Source organism: Gadus morhua, chromosome 23, assembly GCF_902167405.1.
Source record: "Gadus morhua chromosome 23, gadMor3.0, whole genome shotgun sequence".
Lineage (NCBI taxonomy): Eukaryota > Metazoa > Chordata > Actinopteri > Gadiformes > Gadidae > Gadus > Gadus morhua.
This window is the reverse complement of record NC_044070.1, coordinates 10894038-10917071: the sequence shown is the minus strand read 5'-3', so window position 1 is coordinate 10917071 and position 23034 is coordinate 10894038. Positions and strand designations below refer to the sequence as shown.

Below are 23034 nucleotides of genomic sequence, written 5' to 3'. Positions count from 1 at the left end.
ATACCTAGTTATTAGTAGACATGATTCAGTGTCATGACTCACTCAACTCATAAAAAACAGTCCATTTCAACACAAGGCAGAAAGGTTCTGTGTTTGTGTGTTGATTCATGTGTGTGTGTGTGTGTGTGTGTGTGTGTGTGTGTGTGTGTGTGTGTGTGTATTTTATAGCAGTGGTTCTCAACTGGTCTGGGCTTAAGTCGTAAACCACTTTTGTATAATTCAAACCAAGCCACTTTATTTCCTAAAAATGGGCCCTAACCCTAAACATGAATTAACTAATATTTTCATCCCTGCATTCAAAACACATTAGTGTAGCAATAAAGAACTTTTTTGTGTCAATGTAAATTCCATATTTAATAAACTCTGAGTCATATTTTCGCTCTGCCATATTCAGCAACTGTTCAAATGACAACGTAAGCCTGTCACCTTTCAATCAATTGTTGACGTAACAAAATGTCCAAATAAAAGCATACATCAGACAGCTAAGCACTAGAACTATTTTTGGCTATTTCTCATGTTAAATTTGATATTTTACAATAACATATCGTTTTTTAAGTCTGTGACGAACGAGTTCAGAAAAACTGTTTTAAAGGACCAATTACCTGTCACATTAACGGACAACAAGGTGGAATCACGATGTCGGATGGCGTGGTGAGCTTGACAGAAATAATGTCCTCCATGCTCAGATGTCATATTACTGAGGGTGTAGTTCTGTCCTGATTCCTCCACTGAGTCGTCATGTTCCTTGAACCAGGTGTACTCAGCTGCTGGGTTGGCATCACTGCTGCAGCTCAGAGTCACTGAACTGCCCTCCTCTATTTCACCAGAGGGACTCACGGTCACTGCGGGGGTCCTTGGAGCGTCTGTTCAGTTACATTTCATTACTATTTAAAATACCAACAGTTTAAAAATATACATTTAGTTCTCAACCTTAGTGGTCCATTACATCCGGCTTCATGTCAGTGTACTGTGGAGTTGACTTACACACTGAAGGAGAGGGAAAACGTTCAAATCTTTCAACAGTACATGCAAAGCTGTCTTCAGAGTTAGGGATAGGGGTAATGCTGTCCCAGTACGGTCCTGGCTCTCCTGCCTTCTCCCCACTCCTGAACCACTTGAAGGTTGGGTTAGCTAGACTACACATACTGTGACATGCCAAGGATAGCATGGCTGGATAGGCTGGGGAAATAGCCACCTTCACCTGGAGATCTGGGTCAGACAAAAAAAATATTTAAATGTATACAACCACAAGATCATTATATTAACAAGATAATAATAAATAATACATGAAATTTATATTGTGCTTCTCTAGGTACTCAAAGGTTTGAGGAAGCTTTACAGAGCGAAAACAAAACGGGAAAAAAAAGAAAAGATCATTGAATAAGAACGTATATTAGTAAGAAGATCAGAAAGGAGGAAGGGGGGGAAAGGAAAGGAGGTTACGTGGTGAATGCAATCTTGAAGAGCAGGTTTTGAGGGCCTGTTTATATGAAGGGAGCGTGTTAGCCAGATGTTGCCAAAGATTACCTGTCACGAATAAGAACACTCCGGGGCTATCAATATAATCCCAATCTGGTTGTTCTGTTATTATCATGAACTTGTACTCAGTGGAGTCACTCGGTGTCAGGTCTTTGATTCTATCTTTAGAAAACCACAGCATGTTCTTGACTTGTGGCTGCTGTACATTTTCATGGTACACAATTCTGCAGCTGATATCACCTGTTGATCCTCTTGAAGCGAAGTCATTACAAGATCTGTAACTAACTGTCAAGTAATTATAACCCTGTTGCGCAGTAAAAAAAAAAGAAGCAAATTTCATTGAGAATCAACAAAACATTTAACAGAGATCAATGCATTTAATGTTGAATTCGGACTGTTGTATATAGAGACCTGGATGCAGTATGCAAAATGAACTACATTAACTCCAGATGATTGTCAAGAATTGAGCCGCCAGATAATGGCCAAATAGTCTGAATTGAATCCCAAATGATCCTAAAGTTGAAAAGAAATATTCCCAGAATACTATGATCTAATCGTGAGGACAAATGAGACCTAACTGACGTCTAGATGGGTTTTCTTTTAACATTTAAAAAACAACTTTAAAACAAATACTCCAATATATTAACCTGTGTTCTTAACTAAACACACCTTTCTGAAGTTGATTATTGAATGTGATTCAAAAGGTTGTTTTCACCCTCTCTTTATTTGGTTGCATTGGAAACATTTCAAATGTTAAGAATGTAAAAGTACCAACCTACTGACAAAAGGAAATCTAGGAATGCTGTTGTTGCTGATGTAAGGTTCATATTTTTTTCTCTCACTCTGTTGTTCTAGAGACACATTTAACCATGCAGGTAATACATTTACTGAAAGATATATTATTATTTTTGAAAAATCCCCACTCTGACCCTCTTCAGATTTATTTTAGTGCTCACATTTTAATGCTCATGTTCATTCTTAGATCATACTATAAAGGTTGTGACTCAGTCAAATGCAAGAGGGAGAGAAAGCTGAACTTCTTTAGAACCTTATCTCACCCGGCCTCAACCGTCAGTTTCCGTTTCTGTCAAAGAAACCGATCTACACCAAATTAGGAACTTATCTTCCAGTTTCTTCCTTCAAGCATATGTAGTGCTGTACTCGAGTAAATAAAACATATGTTCTAAAATTGCACAATATACAGTATTTTAAAGGTAAATGAATTAGTTAACAATTACAATAACTTCTTATTTCTTATTTCGCCAGCCTGACAATATAACCTGTCCAACACATCGATGATCCATTAGCCAGCCTGACAATATAACCTGTACAACACATCGATGATCCATTAGCCAGCCTGACAATATAACCTGTAAAACACATCGATGATCAATTAGCCAGCCTGACAATATAACCTGTACAACACATCGATGATCTATTAGCCAGCCTGACAATATAACCTGTACAACACATCGATGATCCATTAGCCAGCCTGACAATATACCTGTCAAACATCGATGCTCTGTTAGCCATCCTGACAATATAACCTGTACAACACATCGATGATCCATTAGCCAGCCTGACAATATAACCTGTAAAACACATCGATGATCAATTAGCCAGCCTGACAATATAACCTGTACAACACATCGATGATCTATTAGCCAGCCTGACAATATAACCTGTACAACACATCGATGATCCATTAGCCAGCCTGACAATATACCTGTCAAACATCGATGCTCTGTTAGCCATCCTGACTATATAACATGTTTAAAACATTGATGCTCTGTAAGCCAGCCTGATAAGATAACCTGTTTAACACATTGATGATCCGTTAGCCAGCCTGACAATATAACATGTTTAACATCAATGCTCAGTTAGCCAGCCTGACAATAGCATGTTTAAAACATTGGTACTCTATTAGCCAGCCAGATGTTTAACACATCGATGATCTGTAAGCCAGCCTGACAATATAATGTTTAAAACATCGATACTCTATTAGCCAGCCAGACCTTTAATACATCGATGCTCTGATAGCCAGCCTGACAATACAAAATGTTTTTCGATCTACATCAGCAGTAAAGAATAGTCATTGTAATCATCACCAAACATGCCTAGTTGGACTTTCCTTTTAACCGTCAACATGTTGCTGTTACAAATTCTTGAATTATATATAAGTGGATTTTTTCATACCCATATAAGAAATGTATTCAGAAAGAAGTTGTAGGCAAATACATAAGTTATTACTTGTTGTGAATTTCACAATTTATCGGGAAAGAATATTCAGTTCCCCAGTGTCAAATGTTTGAAAGCCTGAACTGTTTTGAAAGTTTATTCATGTTATCTGAAGGTGATGTTAAACCTGTGTCCATCGACATGGAAATTTGCATACATGTGTTGAAATAGTCAGGGCGTAGAGGACAACAGTAGCAAACAAATAGTTCCCCTTTATGTAATTATATAATTTGGTTTTATTATGCAATTATTTACAATACAGGCACATAACAGCTGTTCCCCACTGTTACTTACTTTGTCTGCCTACGTGTTTTTAAAATTATATTTTTACTCTCCATTCTTGAATCTTGAAATATTCTTCTTCATAAAATAATTTCTAGTTAATCTGACTCAGTCAAATTAGTTTGATTAAGTTTAAAGAACATCATAAAATAAATCTGTACAATTCTCAAAAAACAACAACAACATTAAATTATCTCAGATCACATCATTAACCCATCCTGTCCAGAACTCATTATGAAAGTATCATTGAAATAGTGCTGATAAAAGGTGATTCGGTTTTGATTCGGAGATACTTCCAAAATAAAGTGACTTGGTTGAAAATCTCTCAACATATCTTCAAACGTTGACATTCCTTCGTAGAAACCCGATTGTGTTACAATATGTGCTAGTGAACCAAACGCGCGTTAGCGGATGCTTGTGTTAGCTCAGGGGTAAAAAAAAACGACAACAGGGCCAGCGTCTCTACGACGTCTCTTCGTTTTGCTCGATGTTGGCGACCAGCCCCTTGGTGTCCACTCTGGATCGGATGGGGTTATTAAAGTACAAGTGGTTGTCGAAAGTAAGCTCTCCCAGGGACGGCCTTGGGATCCTGTTGCGCAGCAGGAAGAGCCCGAGGCAAACCGCGGCGATGCTAACCAGCACCACGGCTACGATCGCTCCCGCATTAGCGCTGGAAGCCTTTTGCTTGCTCAAGGGCGCTGGGGGAGACAAAGGTGAAGGTGAAGGTATAAAGGGAGTTACAGTTCACTGATATGTTGGTGGTCGGCAATCGTATCTTTTAGTTTCCTGTATTTAACAGACCCCGACGTAAGAGAAAATAAAATCGACAAGACAATTTTGAATACATAGCATTTGTGTATCAAAAATGTGTCAGTTTAACATTAATTACATATCAAAACCACCTGAAACGACTTGCCGAGGTCCGGTATCAACAATGAAAACATATTATCACATGTATAAATTATTATTTGTATTTATTATTATTATTATTATTATTTAAATCCATTGAATGTGCTTACCGATCGCTGGAGGCTTCTCTGTTGGTGTAATGACTGTAAATAAGATAAAATATACATGTAAATACCACAACAAAGCAAAAAGGATATTAATATTACACTACTACTTTAACTACTACTGACGCTACTTCTACTGACTGCTTAATAATAACTTACCTTTCGATTAAGTATTTTAGCCGATGCTTTAAAGTGACTAACAGTGAAGAAAAAATGTAAGATCCATGTCATCGAGAAGCAGATAAGGATTAGGCATCTTGCTCAGGATGGCAGTAATAATAACCACAATCAGATGAAGAATAATAATGATAATACTGCTTACTTTTGGCTATCTTGCAGATGAAGGGCTTGTATCTGGTGCATCTGCTAAGAATCCATAGTCCGCTGTCAGATTGGATGTCCACGCACCCGTCCTTTACCACAGGGAGGTCTTGCTTCCAGTTAGTGTAGTCCACCACACTGTTGTCGAGCCACATCGCCTCAGCTTGGGAACAAGGTTCACAATATCAAACTAACCTCAAAACAAACTATTAATGATGGTATCAAACACCTCTGTGATACGAGTATAAATAAATTCTTCCACAATATATAGTAATATATACTTTAAACTAAATACTATGTATAATAAATACTTTAATATCTTGAGTATATACTTAACATACATAATATACATAAACGGTATATATTCTTTATATAACGATCTGCCGTTAAAATAATTGCAGAATATAATGTTCTTAAACCATATGCAGCACATTGTGCAAGATATATATATATATATATATATATATATATATATATATATATATATATATATATATATATATATATTCTCATCAGCCAGTTCTACCTTCATGGTTAAAGTACATGCCGATCCAGAAGGATGAGGAATCATCCACTATAAGCTCCAGGCTTTGCTGGATGAAGTAACCCTCTGCTGGGTCCGCAATGCTCACCAGAGCTCCCCCTGCAAAAAGGTACATCTTACGGCCTGCTACACAAAGCACAGATTCTGGTATACGCTACAGAGTGGGCACGCTACGGAACTAGCACACTACAGCACGTACATGCTACAGCGCGTTCACAGCTAGCAATGTACAGCAATAGCACGGCTAAATGCTACCATAGTACACAGAACGCCCGGCCGGGTTATATTGTATTTGAATACTGCAGTATACAAATACTGAGCTGCGGTGTTTGAATACTGCAGCTCAAATCTGAAGGGATTTGAGCTGCATTCAAATCAAAGGACCTGTCCGGAGGCACTTGACAGAAGCGTGGGCCCAGCTCTCCAACTCGTAGGTGTGGAAAGAGTAGCAGTGTCCTCGGAACGGGACCCACGACATCGTCCTCTTTGGTTCTGGACAGCTCCCAGGAAACTGTGGCGGCAGCGTTGGGGCGATGGCTGTGGGAGACGCAAGAAAGGACCACAAAGGGACACTTTACTTTTAGCCATGTTTGCTGTTCAGAACTAGCCTGGTTCTACCAGACTCTCGTACTTCACTTCATTTCATTTCATTTGTACAGAGAGTCTGGACCTAATCAATTGACAAACGTTAACTCACTTGAAGGCGGGTGTCTGTTGAAGTTTAAAATGATTGGATCTGCCCAGTGCCATTCTGGATCTGCCATAACCAATCGCTAACGTTTGGTTGTGACGTATGTCATGCGCCGGGAATCACGCGCAGGTTGTACACAAACCAAACACCTTGCGCATCTGCACGAAAATGTCCGTCAACGACAGCTGCAGGTTTTGTTCGTCGAATTTAATTTATCAGGGAAAAATTGCACATTGTAAATCAATATTTTATAGTAAGGCCAGAGATGATGTATGCAGTCAACTTTCGAAGCTGGGTCTAATCGTTGACAACACGCCATCGTCATTGTTCTCAGACACGCCCTCTGTTCGCTGATTGGGCGCCGCTGTGGCGGCCCCAGAAAACCAAATTACATACAGCAGGTCCAGACCTAGTACTGAAGGAAAATTCAAATTGAGCGGAAGTACTTAGGCGGGCGGAGCCAGGCTAGTTCAGAACTACGCTGGACCCACTACGTCCTTGTGGGTTCCTCCTTCCACCGCAAGGGCCTGACATTCGCCTCCCAAAAATTGTAAACGTGCGTCGAGGCGATGCAGCAGCAAGGGGTGTGATTGGTCCGCTAACTTGACATAAATCCAACGACGCAGATCAAAAACAGGTTCATGACTGGGTCGAAGCGACTGCGTGGTCATGTGTTACGTCAACGTGGAACCGTCCATAACCAAGCCTTAAGCCCTTGCAATTCAGAGGGTGTAGGTTTAGCGGTGTCAAATAATGTGGGCCTGTCAAGGCGACTGACCTGTAGACTGTTTGCAGAGTGAGTAGTAGTTTTCGGTACAAGCTGCTGTCTTCCATGTTTTATCGATATCCATGTACACGCAGGCTTGGTTCGACTTCGGCTCGCCCGGCGCCCATTTTGTGAAGGACAGACGCCAGTTGTCAATCCACTGGAACCTTCCGCCGGTCTACAGAAGAGAAGAGACCGATTTTTTTGTGTGTTCATGGAACTTCCTTTCAAGAGTACCGATATTCTTTCACTTCTTGTTCTGTTGGAGATAGCAGCTTTCACCTGTGTGGTAATTCCCATGATGCACTGCTTTCCCCCACTAAGCTCATTTTGCTCGCATATACGAGTCAAAATATTTTATTGTCGGTAATTGAGTCGCAGTTAGGGGCTTCGCTGGTGGAGTCACGATGAGAAGACACCACGAATGTACGGTCACTGCCCTCACCAGGTTGCTGTTAAGCCCGATCCACACAGACTTATTGTGCCGGTCGACTTGGAGGCTGACGAAGGCATGGGTCATGGGGTTCAGGATGCTGGCCAGGTCGGCGTCGTCTGAGAGACACTGCTTCCTCGCCTCGTCCCACCTCATCTTCATCGTCTGCATCTTGTAGGACTCGTTGCCGAACTTGACGAAGGAGTTCGGCACAAGGGTGGTGGGCTTCACCGCGATGTTGGAGTCTTTGTACAGAAAGGGCGTAATGTGTCCGTTAGATTTAGACTTAGTCTGTGTTTTTTTTTTTTTTTGTCATTTATTTATTCAATGTATCATGGGTTCAATGTCTAATTGTCATTTCAGTACAATCAGCTGCTTAACGGTACTGTGATTGTTTGTGAGAGGACGAGACTTCCGGCCAACGTCCCGGCTCCTTACCCACGTTTCGTTTGCAGATGAAACCCCGCTTTACACCACAGTCTTCTACCTTCCAGAAGCCCGCCAGCTTGGGGATACTTCCCACAATAATCACGCAGTCAAACTCCTAGGGGGCACAATATTCACACACCAAGTCATTTGCTTTATGTTCCGGGGGGGGGGGATGGGAGGGGGGGGGCAACCTGGTGTCATACCTCGCTGTGGCTGGAAAAGCGCCCGCCGGGCGAGCTGGAGGGGTGACCTTTGGCCCAGTTGGTGTAGGTCACGCCCTTGCCGTCCGTCCACAGGAATCGCATCTCCAAGTTGACGTCGTTCATGCCGATCCACATGTCCTGAGGGTGCTGCTGCAGCTGCATGGTGAGGAAGGCTGGGACAGGGGGCACAGAGTACGCCTCGGCTTATCACCTGACCACTGCAGTAGTGTCGTGCATTGTGTTCAACCTGTAGAGGGCCACCTGGCTCCATATTTACATCTTAATCCTACATTTTAGAAATGTTTGTATTACAACATTGCTACTGCTTAGATTGTGTTTTGGTATAATTTCTGTATGTTATTGATTTTAGCCTTTTCTCTTCATTTGTATCTCTTTAATTTCTACTACTGTGCCACACTTGCTGCTGACACACATTAAGGTCTTCCCTGGATTTAAGCAATTACTCTTATCCCTTGTCTCTTGTTTGATTCACACTTTAGAGTAATGCACTGGGCTCCAGTCCGGATCTCACTGTATGAGGCCACTAGTGCTATGCTAGGCTGATAGTTCCCTGGAGGCGCTTGTGGGAGGACCTCTCTCACCTTGTTCTCTGGTGTTGAGGATGGATGCCAGATTCGCTCCCTCATTTATGCAGTGAGTCCGGGCGTCTTGCCAGGTCATCTTGTCGCTACCCGTCACAAACTTGTAGCACTAGGAAAACAGGATGCGTCACTCCTGACGCTAGCAGAAAAACCTGACCGCTAGCTGTGATCTGCATAACCGATGTGTTATGCATATCTAATAGTAGGATGGATCGGGGGCCGATCTGTCGATCTATCTGATTAACTGTTAAAGCCTGAGCTTCACGTTACTTGATTTGTGCCAAATACTCATTGACCCATCAGAACAAAGAATTTGCTGTCAACAAATTAGTATAACGGACACCCAATTCAATTGACTTTAAAGTTAATTTGACGATTAAAGTATTATATATACTCAACTTTAAAGGTTAGCTTAGCAGGTCTTACTGAGCCCCAGAGGCCCTTCTTCCCCCTCCTGTTGAACCTGTGAACCGCTGATTAGTCATTACCTAGCTTAGCTTAATACTGGAATTAGCATCCTTACCCTTCCCTGGAAGGGCGTGAAGTTTGGCGGGCAGCCCCCAATTGGGGCCGGGTCAGGGGCCACGGTGGTGTTGAGGAAGTCTTTGTGTCTCTTGCAAATAGAGGGTAGTTCCACGCCACAGTTGATATCGTTCCAGTACCCTGCATGGCCCAGGTTTTCAGAAGAAAAAGGCCAGAAAGTAAGGAATGTCATGAGTCTGCAAGTGATACTTGGGCAAAATCTGGTGCACCCAACTCGACTATGTCCCTTGATTTTTTCCCTATGTCTTGTAGAAAACTAAAGGATCGGTTATGGTTCCACGTCAACGCAACATAATGATCATGCAGACGCTTCGACGCAGTCATGAACATGTTTTGGTTCTGCGTCGGGTTTTAGTGAGCGGGCAATCACAGGCCTTGCTGCTGCGTCACCTCGACGCAAGGCTACAATTTTTTGGAGGAGCACTCCGGCCCCTGTGGTGGATGCAGGGCTGTAGCACCAAATCCTGGGCCCCTATACTATCGGTACTGATGGACCCCCTGCGCCAGATTGTTGACGGGGGGGGGGGGTCCGGAACGATTGTTGACGGGGGGGGGGGGGTTCGGAACGATTGTTGACGGGGGGGGGGGGGGGGGGAGAGGAAAGGTAAGATAATTTTTTTTTTTTTTTTTGTCATGGGCCCCCCCTCGGCCTTGGGCCCCCCCACAACTGTCCCCTTGGTCCCCGCAGTCCGACGGCCCTGGGTGGATGCAAGGACGTAAAGGGTCCGTAAACCCCCTTGCGTTGCGTCGACATGGAACCATAACTCAGCATTCAATGTAAAATGATGTAGCATGATGTGAAGCGATTGTACACATCAAGCTCGGTACAACTATTGAACAGCATTGTGTTGAGCTGTGAGCCCCGGTACACACCCATGCTCTTGTATATTGTCACACAGTTCTCATCGTTGTTCGCAAAGTTGGGCTCATTCTGTTCCCAAGCAGCATAGGTCAATGGAGTCCCGTCCACCCAGCTGCCAAAAGACAAAGGAAACCACTGAATATTCACAAACCTAGCATCCACTTGGTCAACGATGTCATACAGCCAAAACTCTGAAAATGACCCGTGTGTGATGGGATTTACCTGAACGACTTGTCCAAGTTGACTGTCAGTCCGATGTAGAACTGTCCCCAGCTTCCTCTGTTAATCTGAGGAAACATAGGAATACATGTAAACACAAGTCTGCTGTCTGGGCTGGGTTTTTCTTGTAAAAAGATGTTAAATCATAATGAGATCAACCTGGTTAATTGCTAAAAATACTAAAGAAAAAGATCACAAAGCAGAAGCATAGATGTTATACTCATGGAGGTCATCCACATTGACACTGACCCTCAGACTCAGAGAGAATGCCACCTGCCTGTTTCCAGAGGAACTTCCTCTCGTTTTCCCCGGTTATCACCGCCAGCTCTCCTTTTTTCTGATGGCAGACTTCCCTCGCGTCTTCCATGGTTAGCTGATCATGGTTTAGGAAGTACTGTGTGTCGTTGTAGATAGTCCAACCATCATCTGTTGTGGTGTACACTGGATACACGCAACACAACCTGCTTAGACACTGGTATTGAACAATATAATGACAACACACTGCTTGGACATAAGTGTTGCACACAATAAAAATAGCAGACCGTGATTAGACACTAGAGAGGGAGAGAGAGAGCGAGAGCGAGAGCGAGAGAGAGAGGAAGAGGAAGAGAGAGTCACCTATGACTTCTGCAGTCGGGTCAGGTTTTGGCGTCACGCCTGAAATCATAAAAATCCCCAGCGCGGGGGGATTGAGTGACAGCTTAGAGTGCGTAATGAGCTGCATAACAATGATAACTATATAATTGTATAATAATAATAAGATGAAAACAAATAACTACAAATAACGTGAATAGTGCACATATTGCGGGACCTTTGCGTATCTGACAGATCCAGTCTTTGTAGGCTTCACAGAAGCAGTCGTTCCAGCGGCCATCGTACAGCTCCACCTCCGCACAGTGCTCCAGGTCGTTGTAGTTGTTGGGCTCTCCGAAGCGCCACCTCTCAAAGCTCAGCTGCAGAGGAGAGATGTCAGGACGTTTTGGTACTATAAACACAAAATAGAAGACACAGGAGATGACGACTACGAAGAAGAGGAATAAAAAAAAAAAAAAGATTATTTTCGGAAGAAAATGCATTGGTTTCGTCCGGGCCGGTCAGAACGATATTCTAAGGGGCGTGATATTATCAAGGTCATGAGATGGTAAGAGGGGTTGACTTACAGCTGAACCGTCGCTCCAGGCGAACCCAGAATTGCTATCCAGAGAGCTGAGCCCGATCCAGGCCGGATCACTGCCACTAGCATTCAAAAAACAAAGTAGTGAGAGTCAGAAAAAAAGAGAAAAAGCCTTCTATTGCCAAAAGTCCTGCCATATCATCTCTAAGTTAAGACTACAACAGGCTAACATATTCTAGGCTAAGCTAGACTGGTGAGGATGAAGACAATGATGACAATGATAATGATAACGATGATGATAACTAAGATGACAACGCTGATGTTGATGATGGTGAGAATAATGATGGATTACTTACTATATGGTAGCGAGGTCTAGGGGGCCGTGGACGCTGACCAGGTCTCCACCGACCCCCCGGCAGAAGGCCTTGGCTTCTGCATAGTTCTTCTTCTCCTCCTTGGGCTTCTTGTACAGCTACAGTACAGAAGCAAAAGACTGCTGTCATTCACCTGATTTCACAAACTGAACATGTGCACTGATTTGTAGAGCTACTGTCCTACAGATTTGTATAGCTACTGTCCTTCAGAATTGTATAGCTTCTGTCCTACGGATAGTATAGCTACTGTCATACTGGTCTCTATAGCTACTATCCTTCTGATTTCTATAGCTACTATACTACTGTTTATAGAGCTAATGTCCTTTTGATTTCTGTAGTTACTTTTCAACCCAATTTTAGTTTTTTTGTCATTAACCTGACTTTCTTTTTGAATAAAATGTGCTTTCCTTTTGAAGTTTAGTTGACTTTACTTCTGAGCAAACATGTATTGGATAAATGTATGTTTTGTTTCTCTGCAATGAAAATATTTCAGGGCAAAAACCCCTAATTGTTTTTCTGTATTGCAATAGAACCCTCGGATCCATTGCACTCTAAAGGCCTGCTGTACTGATGTGTTGTATTCATGAAGTGTGATTCTGGAACTCCAACCAGGGAATAGAGATAGCTCCTGGTGCAACATGTTTAATATGCATTGGCCCTGTTAAAGGTAGCTTTGCGAGGCTGGCCAAACGGGAGATGTAGTGGATGATGAAACTGGGCAGTGCTGAATATCATAATAAGATAATAATCAAATAATATTATTAATGCTTCTTTGGAATCACTTGTAATCAATGTTTGGAAATGGTATTGGTATAGCTACCAATACCATTGGTAGCTATACCAATGGTGCCAGTAGCGCCACTTTTTTTTTTTTTTTAGTTACTCTTCAAAGATACTGTGCGTTACTACTTTTTTTATTTTTTTACCGGATCACCGATTGGCGTTGAGAGCGATGGATTGGTTTGTGTCTGTCTGTCTGTCTGTCTGTCTGTCTGTCTGTCTGTCTGTCTGTCTGTCTGCCTGCCTGCCTGCCTGTCTGCCTGTCTGCCTGTCTGTTTGTGTGAGAGTGCGTGCGCGTCTGAAGCGCAAGTCTCCAAAGACTTCAATCTATCAGAGGCGAGTGTCGACCTTTACTCTCCAGAGTCCGCGCCACCAGTTGTTATTAGCGGCGGAATTAGTCGCGCGGTGCTGCGTGCCTGCGTGCCTGCGTGCGTGCGTGCGTGCGTGCGTGTGAGAGAGCGCGTTGGAGCCTCTAAGTCAGGGGTCACCAACCTTTTGGAACCTGAGAGCTACTTCATGGGTACTGAGTCATACGAAGGGCACCCAGTTCTATACACGCTTCTGAAATAACAAATTTGCTCAGTTTGCCTTTAGTTATATATTACTATTAATGATTAATGATACTCATCTATGGGAAGACATGTTAGTTAATTAAGTCATGTTAATGTTTTCTCACAACAATGACTTAAAAAAGGTGGGAAAGAGTTGTTCAAGAATGAGTAGTGCTGTTTTTAGAACAGGCCTGCGGGCGCCTCATGTGGTCCTTGCGGGCGCCATGGTGCCCGCAAGGACCACTGTGTTGGTGACCCCTGCTCTAAGTTATCCCCAGAGAACTAAACCCACGGGGAGCTCCAAGCAGCTCGAGCGCAAGAACGCGCTGTATACGTTGTTTACGTCACGCACGTGGAGATGCGTCCGGTGATCGCCCCGTAAAGCTTGCAGTGATATTTTGTCTAAGCATTAATAGTTGGCGGAAGCGGTTGAAAGCCATGTGTCAGTGTGTGCACCCAGGGCCGTAGCACCAAATTCTGGGCCCTGTATACAAGAGGTACTGGCCCCCCCCCGAATTTCCCCTACCAGCCCCCTGCGCATAATTGTTGAGGGGTGGGTGGGAAACAATTGTTGATGGGGGGGGGGGGGGGGGAGTTAGCATTGGCAAAACCGGTTGTAATTTTTTAATTTGAGGCGGCAGGGGGTGTTGTCGCAGCTAAATGTAACTAATACATTAACTTGTAATCTAACTTAGTTACTTTCAAAATCAAGTAATCAGTAAAGTAACTAAGTTACTATTTTGGCAACACTGATCGCTACCAAATGAAAATGGTAACGATACCATTTGTTGATTGGCTGACCTACATCATCTTCAGATCAAAGCCAAATTAAATAACACTGGGGTGACCTCTGACCTTGGTGCAGAATTTAGGGTCTTTATTCACCCAGCCGTCCGGGCAGCTCGCCGTGGGGGAAGGGGTGGTTGCCATCGTCGTCATGGAAACCCCCTCGGCACGCTTCTTGCAGATGTACTTCTCACGGTTGCTGCAGCTCACCACGTCCCACAACCCGGCCTGCATGCCGGTCGTCATGGCAACGCAGCCCTTTCTTCTGTCTTTGGGCGCAAGAAACGATGCGGGATCACGATTAAAGAGAGTGAGTGAGAGAGTGAGGGAGTAGTTCAGTGAAGTTTAGTTTCTGTGGCACCGATTGCAGTGGGCTGTAGGGGTGATGCGTAGGGCTGTAGGGGTGAGGTGTAGGGGTGAGGTGTAGGGCTGAAGGGGTGGGGTGTAGGGGTGCATTGAACCCAGAATATGAAAGAACATGCAAGGCTCTGTAGTTTAGTGTGGAGGGACTTATGCAACACGGATAGTGTGAAGTATATAGGCCTACATATAAAGATGTATATGATAGTTGAAGTAAATACATATTAACTTGAATGGACATAGTCATATTAATAGTGCTGCCATACCCGGCATCCCTATGTTGAAGTGAGTATATTCCACGCTGGTTCCCGTGGTCCATTTAAAGGTGTGTTCGTCCTCCATATTTGAAAGTCCTGTCCAGAAATACTTCTCCGGTCTCAGACCGACCAAACTGACGAGATATGCACTCTCATACCTAAAGAAAAACACATTGACACACATGTTGGGTTGACGTTTACAGTACTATACTTTATCCAGCAATACAATTTGTTTAGAGATGGAAAGTGAAGGTACTAGATGAGAGATGGTTAGGTTCAGCTAAGTTACAGATGGTTACGTTTAGGTATCGGGTTAGAGATGGTTAAATTTAGTTATTAGGTTTGAGGTGATAAGGTTGTAAGTATTAAGTTAGGGATACAGCAATGCATGATGGGAATAACCACCACCAGGCCTTAGTGTGGAGGCAGAGAGGAAGGGATACCTGTCTTGTACGTCCACCAGGTTCCCGCCAGACTCCTTGCAGACTTTCTTGGCATCTTCAAAGGTCTTGGTCTGAGCCCCGATCTGGTAGCAGTACCACCGGAACTGGGTCCAGCCCTAGACCCCACACAACCACAGCTCAGAACCACAACTCCCCCTCCCCCAGTCAGGGGTTTGAAGAGGACCACTGCGATACATACACACATTAGGCCCCCAAATGTAGATAGTTCCTGATTAGTGCTTTGATAATGTAACCTATTAATATTAGTACATTTTCAGCTATTATAGAATAATTGACTTACATAAGGTACATTATAAATGACAATGAACTCCTATTTTGGTCAATGGTTTGTACAACATTCTACCTCATCCTAATCTCTACAAAAATGTAATATCAAAGATATATGTCTATGGGTCCATCCTCGGACCCAGGACTATTCGTAGCCACTTGATGCTGCTTCTGTAACTTAGTACGTATTGGAACAGCAGGCACAGTGGTGGTGAAGGAGAACATCTTGGGGTTAAGGTAGCAAGGACAAGTGCAATTGCTATACTAGGAAACCTGCAACACACCCATGGTCTGTACTCACCCTTTTACAGCCGGGGTTCAAATCCTCGTGGGGACCCCCTGGTTGCTTGGTGGAAGCCGTCTTCTTGCAGATGTATCCATTCTCCTTCTCACAGCCTTGGTCGGCCCACTTACCCTCCTGAAGCAGGAGGAAGAGAGGAGATTGTAAGAGAGAGCCGGAGAGGGAGAGACAGACATGAGGGGAGGATGGTGTAGAGGCTTGCTAGGATGTCGGGGTGACTCCCAGTCCAAAGGTTCTGGGTTTGATCCCATATATCCAGCAGCCTACATGACCGCGTCCCTGAAAGCTTTAATAATAACTCCCTCTCTGCTTCCTCCCTGCCTACGTTTCTCCACCCTTGTACTTCAAGTGCCTGTGATTGACAGGCGAGTTGTATTCTCCAAGGCCAATTAGGGAAGTGATGCCCCCCCCCTCCCCCCAGGGTAGTTACCTTTCCGCGGATGAGCACGCAGTCCTCCTGGAGGTTGTTGGCGTGGGACGGCTCGTCGCTCTGCCAGCGGGTAAAGGCCACCTGGGAGCGGTCGCTCCACTCGAAGAACATCTGGCTCCTCTGGTCGTTCAGCCCAATCCACAGCTGGTCCGTGGACGCTGGAGACGCACCGGCACAAGACAAAGTCATCCCTGCGCTCCAACCCTTAGTCTGCTTCCATCCCTATATTTGGTACAATTCTTGCAAATCCAAACCTCTTCTTAAATTGCTGTGCATCTGATTCCCAGCACAATGATTTAACCCAATCAGCAAGTGGGCCAGTGAAGAATATATATTAGGCATTTTATAAATCCCAGCAGGGAATTTAAGTAGTTGTTTGCATGTGGCTATGAATCATTAGGCTGTCTGTTTGTATACAAGTATCATGAACATGTTTTGATAAGAAATGTCCCATCAATTAAATAGCTTATAAGTCAGAATCCTCCCTCAACTAGAATATGCATTTCCTGCGATCATAGGTGGGGAACACAGGGGGGGAAACACAGAATTAACCCCGCATTTACTAGCGTTATCAAAAGTATACCAGCAGATAGGGTTAGGTCTATAGTTAGGATCAGGGTCAGGTTCCGGTTATGATCAGGGTAAGTACTAGAGTTAGGTCAGGACTAGAGTTAGGGTCAGTGTGGGATACTGTGTTCTTACAGTATCCCATCTGCGAGATGAGGAAGCTCTGTTCCTCGATGTTGTGAACACTGGCCAGGTCCGCCCCGTCCTTGTGACAGGCAGACAGGGCGTCCTTCCACATCTTCTTTCCACGCTGCAGGTTGTAGCAGTTGCCCGCATACGGTACCCAGTGGCTCGGACAGAACCCAGAATCCTTCCAAGCTGGGGGGGGGGGGGGGAATGAACGGACAGACAGACATCTTTAGCATCCCAACCTACACCAAACAAGAAGAAGAAGAAGCACACTCCAACCCAGAGGACGAATACAAGGCAAAACAGGCAAACCAGGTTAGACAGATGGTCGGACAGACAGACAGTTGGATCTCACCCAGTGGAGGGACCTGATTGGTTAAGTCGCCGCGGCGACATATGTAGCCTCTCTTCTTGCCGCACTCGCTGCTCTCCCACTGCGCTGCCCGCGCCGTGTTCAGAGCCCCACAGGCCTGGCCCGGGGCGGAGGCCGGGTGGCCTGGCACCCACAGGGTAGAGGTTAAGTTAAGGTTAAGGTTAAGGTTAACATGAGATACGGGGAAGTAGGGTAAGGTATGAGTGAGGTGAGGTACGGTACGGTAAGGTATGGTAAGATAAGATTAGGGTAAGTAGAGCGCGGTTAAGGTATGGTTGAGTTAAGGTATGCTTTAGGCACGATTAGGCTAAAGTATGGTTACGGTATGGTTAATAGCAGGTATGGCAAAGGTATGCATAAGTTAAGGTATGTTTAAGTTAAAATAAGGTATGTTTGTTATGATTAAGAGATGGCTGAGGCATGTTTAATTTAAGGTATGGTCAAGTTAAGGCATATTCAAGACATCATTAAGTCAAGGTTTGGTTGAGGGTAAGGGTAAGGGTAAGGGTGAGGTAAGGTTGAGGTAGGCTAAGTAAAGCTCACTCACCGGGGGCCCAGTTGAGGTATCTGAAGGGGTTTCCGTTGCTCCATCCCCAGCCGCTGTCTGCCTCCAAGCTGTTGAGACCGGTCCAGAGAGTGGCTCCCAATGTGTTGGTCAGCCCTGGAACACCAGTCACATCCTGAGCTCCTACCATAACTACACTCTTCACTACTACCATCACGCCCCGGGCCTTACGGACTCCTACTGTTAAGGCCTTTAGCAGACATTTTTATTTTACAAAGAGTAAATCTGTGGATACAGATTGATCATGCCTACATGTAGACTGTGGACATTAGGGGACCGCATCCCAAAACCATTCAGCTGGGAGTAAAGTAGCTCACGGCTAACCTGGGACTGAGGAGGATGGCGGCAAGATAGCCAGAGCTGGTCACCAGATCTTCAAGTGACTAAAGTGCACCGAGAGGCGAGAGCAGCAGCTTCCGGAAGGCGTACCTGCGATGTAGCTCTGCTCGTGGAGCTCCACGACGCTGAGCAGGTCAGCACCCTGCTGCTGGCAGCTCTTGCGGGCCTGGTGCCAGGTCAGCACCGACAGGACGTTCCTCTGGTACTGGACCCCCGTCACCGGGTCCGTGTCCCAGCCTTTGGTTCCTGAGACCCAATGATATACAAATTCAGATTTAAATCAGCTCCAAATTCAGATTTGCATTCACATCGAAATTCGGATGAAAGCTCACGTTCCCACACCCGCTTCCAAATGTGGAAGTACATCAATACCTCAGATCCACTTCCATATTTTGATTTCCATTTTTTAGATAGGAACTATGAGATCAACTCACAGGCCAGTATAAAATATGTACAGTATCTTTACAGTCCAGTGCTGCCTCTCTAAGCATCGCGTGGTAACTTTTGGATGAATCTGGAAGGGAACCAGAAATAGCAACAGAGTAGCAACGTTCTCTTCCTGTCCGTTTCCTGGCTGGATTTAGGAGCAAACGTCAAACAAAGGTGGTTTTGGAAGACAAGAGGAAGAGGGTGACAGCGATGCTGCGTTAACACTTTGGGAGAAGAGAAGAGGAAAAGGTTGTTTTCTTTCTACCGAGGTCAGCCGCCAGGCCTGCTTTTCCCTTTCATGAGAGAGTTCACAGAAGAATACACCTTCAGAAAGAATACAGATCAGCAAGATCTGAGGCGCAGGATCACGTGCTGCGATCAGATTCGGAGGAGAGATGAGGATGTTGTGTCATGGGTTCCTACCTTTGTTAGGACAGAATCCCCACTTCTTGTCCTTGTCATAGTCGGTTTCAGTGGCACACCACAGCTGATGGTCCGTGCGGCCCTCTATGGTGCACTCAGAGTACCACTTCTTCATGAAGAGGAAGGGGAACTGGCAGGGGCCACCGAAGGCGTTACCGTCCAGCGTGAACGTCTCTGAAAGCAATACGGTTGTGGAACGTAAAGTTGTCGTTTCAGACTAAGGGATAGAGTTGCTGTCTATCAGTAGAGTGGTGGATATCGAGAATCATTTAGGAGTATATAGAAGCTTAACGATCCATTAATAGTATGACATTAAATGACAACTGACTATACAACTGACCCGACAATGAATAATAAGCAAGTAAATCCAATATCCTTCTGTTAAATGAGTATAAAACCAATTGCATATCTTCTTGTTGTTGTTGTATTTCTTCCTAAATAAGCCCTTTGTAGTGCTGTTTTTGCAAGATAAGTTGAATTTACATCAACTCAGAATAGCTCAAAGAGAGTGGACAGAACACTGTTATTTAGTTATTTCGTTTTTCGAGTTGTGAAAGTCCCCGCCGCCAAACAAAAGGGTAAACTACTAGTTAACACTGAACAAGGGTTAACCACTAGTTAACTCTCAACAAGTTTGAACAGCTAGTTAAGGACAAACATGGTTGAACTACCAGTTAACACTGAACAAGGGTTAACGACTAGTTAACCCTGCTGTTAGTCAGTGGTCCCTGCTGGCTCCAGCGAGGTTCCGGCGGGTTCTCGGCGTCTACCTTGGTAGCCCTTGGAGCACAGGTCCAGCGCGCCGCCGTATGTAATCCAGCGACTCCAAGCGCCGTTGCCGGTGTGGATCAGGACGTTCTCAGCGTTGTTGTTCCCCCAGTTGAAGTAGATGTCCTCCCCCACCAGGCCGAAGAGCGTCTCGTTCTTGCACTCCCAACGCTGCAGCTTGTTCTTCTCGTCGCAGGGGAAGGGTAAGACGCTGGCGTACCTGTTGATCTCGCTGACCCCGAGGCACTGGTGGAGTGACACGCTGAGGAGCCGGGAGCCGGACGTCCATCGGAACTGCTGCTCGGCGTCGTTGGGGTCGCAGCGGGCCATCACGAGGTCCGCGGCGCTCTTTGCTCTCACGCACTTGTTGTGCGCCTTGTTGTGGAGGAGGAAGGAGCTGCTGTCTTGGGGCGCAGAGAGAGGACATTACAACGGCTCAGGGCCTCTCTGGGGACCCTGACTCACTGAAAAACCCAAGCCTTGGTAACTGAAGATTGGACTTGTGAAGACTATTAAGAATAACTGCTTGACACCAAAGGATATCTGAAGAATGTTTGGTTTCGTTTGTTTCAGAGAATTTCTTAAGAAAATATTAAGAGTAAATAGATTTCATGAAAAATTAGATCTTCAAATATATTTAAAAAATGTACATTCGTCCAAAGTTGCTAATTGGTGATATTGATTCTAAGAAAAGAGTTTCTAAAGGAAAATATTGATGAAGTGAAGTAAGAAACCACTGAGTTCCAAAGAAAATGGTGAAATATCCGGATAAACGTTTGTGACTGTGAGCCCTAGTTCAAGGGTAGCAGGAATTTCCCCTCACTGAAGACCATCCTTTCAGAATGACATTTTTAAAAAAAGATACATTTTCTTCGTCCGGCTTACTAAAGTGCAAAGGTGCTCTTACAAGCCAAGTGGATATTACTAGTCACAGTGGTATTGTTACTAAAAAGCAAGCAGTCCAAATTTGGAGCAGCTATGACAAAGCAATTGCGCAGCATTATAACCATACTATATTAATACTATACTATACACTATGACCAAGACTATGACATTTTTGTAGCCCATCTTGAAATTTGGATTGCTTGCTTTGGTTGCAGCCAGCTTCCGACGAGTGTGCTGAATACCTCAATGTAATGGGCAGTACAGAACTAGAGATGTCCGATATTATCGGCCCACCGATATTATCGGCCCGATATTAGCATAAAAATGTAATATCTGTCAATATTGGTATCGGATTTTTTTTGCCTTAAAACCGATTTTTTTTTTTTTTTTTTTTTTATATCTCAAATAAATGTTTTCAAAATTGTGCAGTACAGTGCACATTGCAATTGACTCATATTTGTGCATTTATTCAATTAAGGTTATTGAGTTTTAGTTAAAGAAACATACTGCTATGTTGCACATAGTTGTTCAGGTACAATGTTTTATCATTTGTGAAGTCAAGTTTGCCCTATTTGTTGTGGGCATTGTCAAGATTATCTCAGGGAGAGTGTAATCCAAACTGTTGTCTGAGACCATTAAAAAAATAAAAATAAACATGGCACTTTTCCCTTAAATTAAGTTGAAGTATTTTTCTTATTTTGCACAGACAATGTTAACATTTGGAAAGCCTTGTTGCATTCAAGAATGCATCCAGTGGGGCATCACAATAACATTAAGCATGTTGTGTTAATTCCACAACAGGATATATGTAATGTTACCTAAATTAGGTTTGAGGAAAAATAACCCAAATATCGACATCGGTATCTGCTGATATCGGAATCGAAAATTTAGAGTTGGACAATATCGCATATCGGATATCGGCAAAAAAGCCAATATCGGACATCCCTATACAGAACACATCAAATAGACAGAGACATGACGGTACGTACCCACGACGGCCTGAGCAGCGAGCGCTTGCAGGAGGACAAGCAGAGCTGGCAGGGCGGAGCAGACGGCCATAGTCCCCGGTGGTGTGGAGGTCTAGACTCTGAGCTCTGATCCGGAGGACGGGACGGTCTGAGACGGAGGAGGTCCGGGCTCGAAGTGGAACGCCACACAGCAGAGACTGAGAGATTGGGACCCAGAGGAACCCTTCCACTTAACCTCAACACTCATCACTTCCTGTCACATGGTGGACACCGGTAAGGACGGTCAACATGACACCAACTTCCCGATGATAGAGAGAGAGAGAGAGACTTCAGGATTGTAGAGACAACCTGACGCTGGCCAGAGCATCACATCCTGCCAATGTCACAGCTGGCAAATGAGAAGCACAAGAAAGAGGGAGCTGGCCTATTCCCGGAGAAGGAATGAGATTGTACGGAAAATGTAGCTGTCAATGTCCACAGCTTTTCACAACCACTGCTTGTCCTACATGCACCAGCACCCACACCAACACACAGAGCTTCCCTCTCACAGGAAGCAATTGTTGGTCGACATTCTAAGTTCAATCCAAAATATTTTCTCGTCGAAAAGTCCAAACCAAAGCAAAACAATAATTCAAAGGAGATCAACACCTGTGGGCCGAGAAAGACGGCATACTTGTTATTATAATAGATAACATCATGTATAGATCTCTAGATAGACGTAGAGATGTGGGGGAGCGGCAACTATATCCTGCCTCCATGGTTATAGCAGATGGGTGCCCCACCGTATCAGCCTAGTGGAGCCGCAGAATGGATGAGTGGAACACAGTAGAACAGATCAATAGAACAAAACAGCAGAACACCAGAGAAAGTAGTAGAACACAACCGTGGAACACAACTTTAGAACAGTAGAATACAGTAGAACACAACAAAATAACATAACAGTAGAACATAACAGTGAAACACTGTTGAATACAACACTAACACAACCGTAGAATCAAAAAGTAGAACAACACAGTAGAACACTGTAGCACAAAACAATATAACATAGCAGTTGAACTTAACAGTAGAACCTAGTAATACTTAAAAGAACACAACAATAGAAGACTGTGTAGAACATAACAATATAACATAAAAGTCTAACAAGGTCTAACACAATGTTCAAACATAACAGTAGAATAGAGCAGTAGAAGATAACAGTAGAACTTGACGAGAACATGCTCAATCAAGAATCATCTTCTGGTTCTTGGTTCAACGGGCTGATCCATAAGAATCGGCCGCT

At 44.2% G+C, this 23034-nt stretch overlaps 1 protein-coding gene across 1 annotated transcript; it reads right to left on the bottom strand.

The window, feature by feature from the left end:
• Positions 1 to 3782: 3782 nt before the first annotated feature.
• mrc1a (mannose receptor, C type 1a) lies at positions 3783 to 22033 on the bottom strand. The gene is made up of 30 exons (XM_030348754.1): positions 21777 to 22033; positions 19905 to 20306; positions 19135 to 19308; positions 18373 to 18528; positions 17926 to 18039; positions 17361 to 17501; positions 17012 to 17194; positions 16310 to 16467; positions 15880 to 15996; positions 15291 to 15406; positions 14857 to 15005; positions 14300 to 14499; positions 12096 to 12211; positions 11786 to 11861; positions 11437 to 11578; positions 11244 to 11282; positions 10903 to 11066; positions 10629 to 10693; positions 10418 to 10518; positions 9525 to 9664; positions 9002 to 9110; positions 8400 to 8572; positions 8206 to 8311; positions 7780 to 8012; positions 7347 to 7512; positions 6262 to 6414; positions 5860 to 5976; positions 5335 to 5496; positions 5019 to 5051; positions 3783 to 4697 (listed from the first exon to the last, which is right to left on the bottom strand). The coding sequence occupies exons 1-30, from the start codon at positions 21844 to 21846 to the stop codon at positions 4462 to 4464; spliced, it is 4311 nt and encodes a 1436-aa protein (XP_030204614.1). The 5' UTR covers positions 21847 to 22033; the 3' UTR covers positions 3783 to 4461.
• Between the last annotated feature and the right edge of the window lie 1001 nt (positions 22034 to 23034).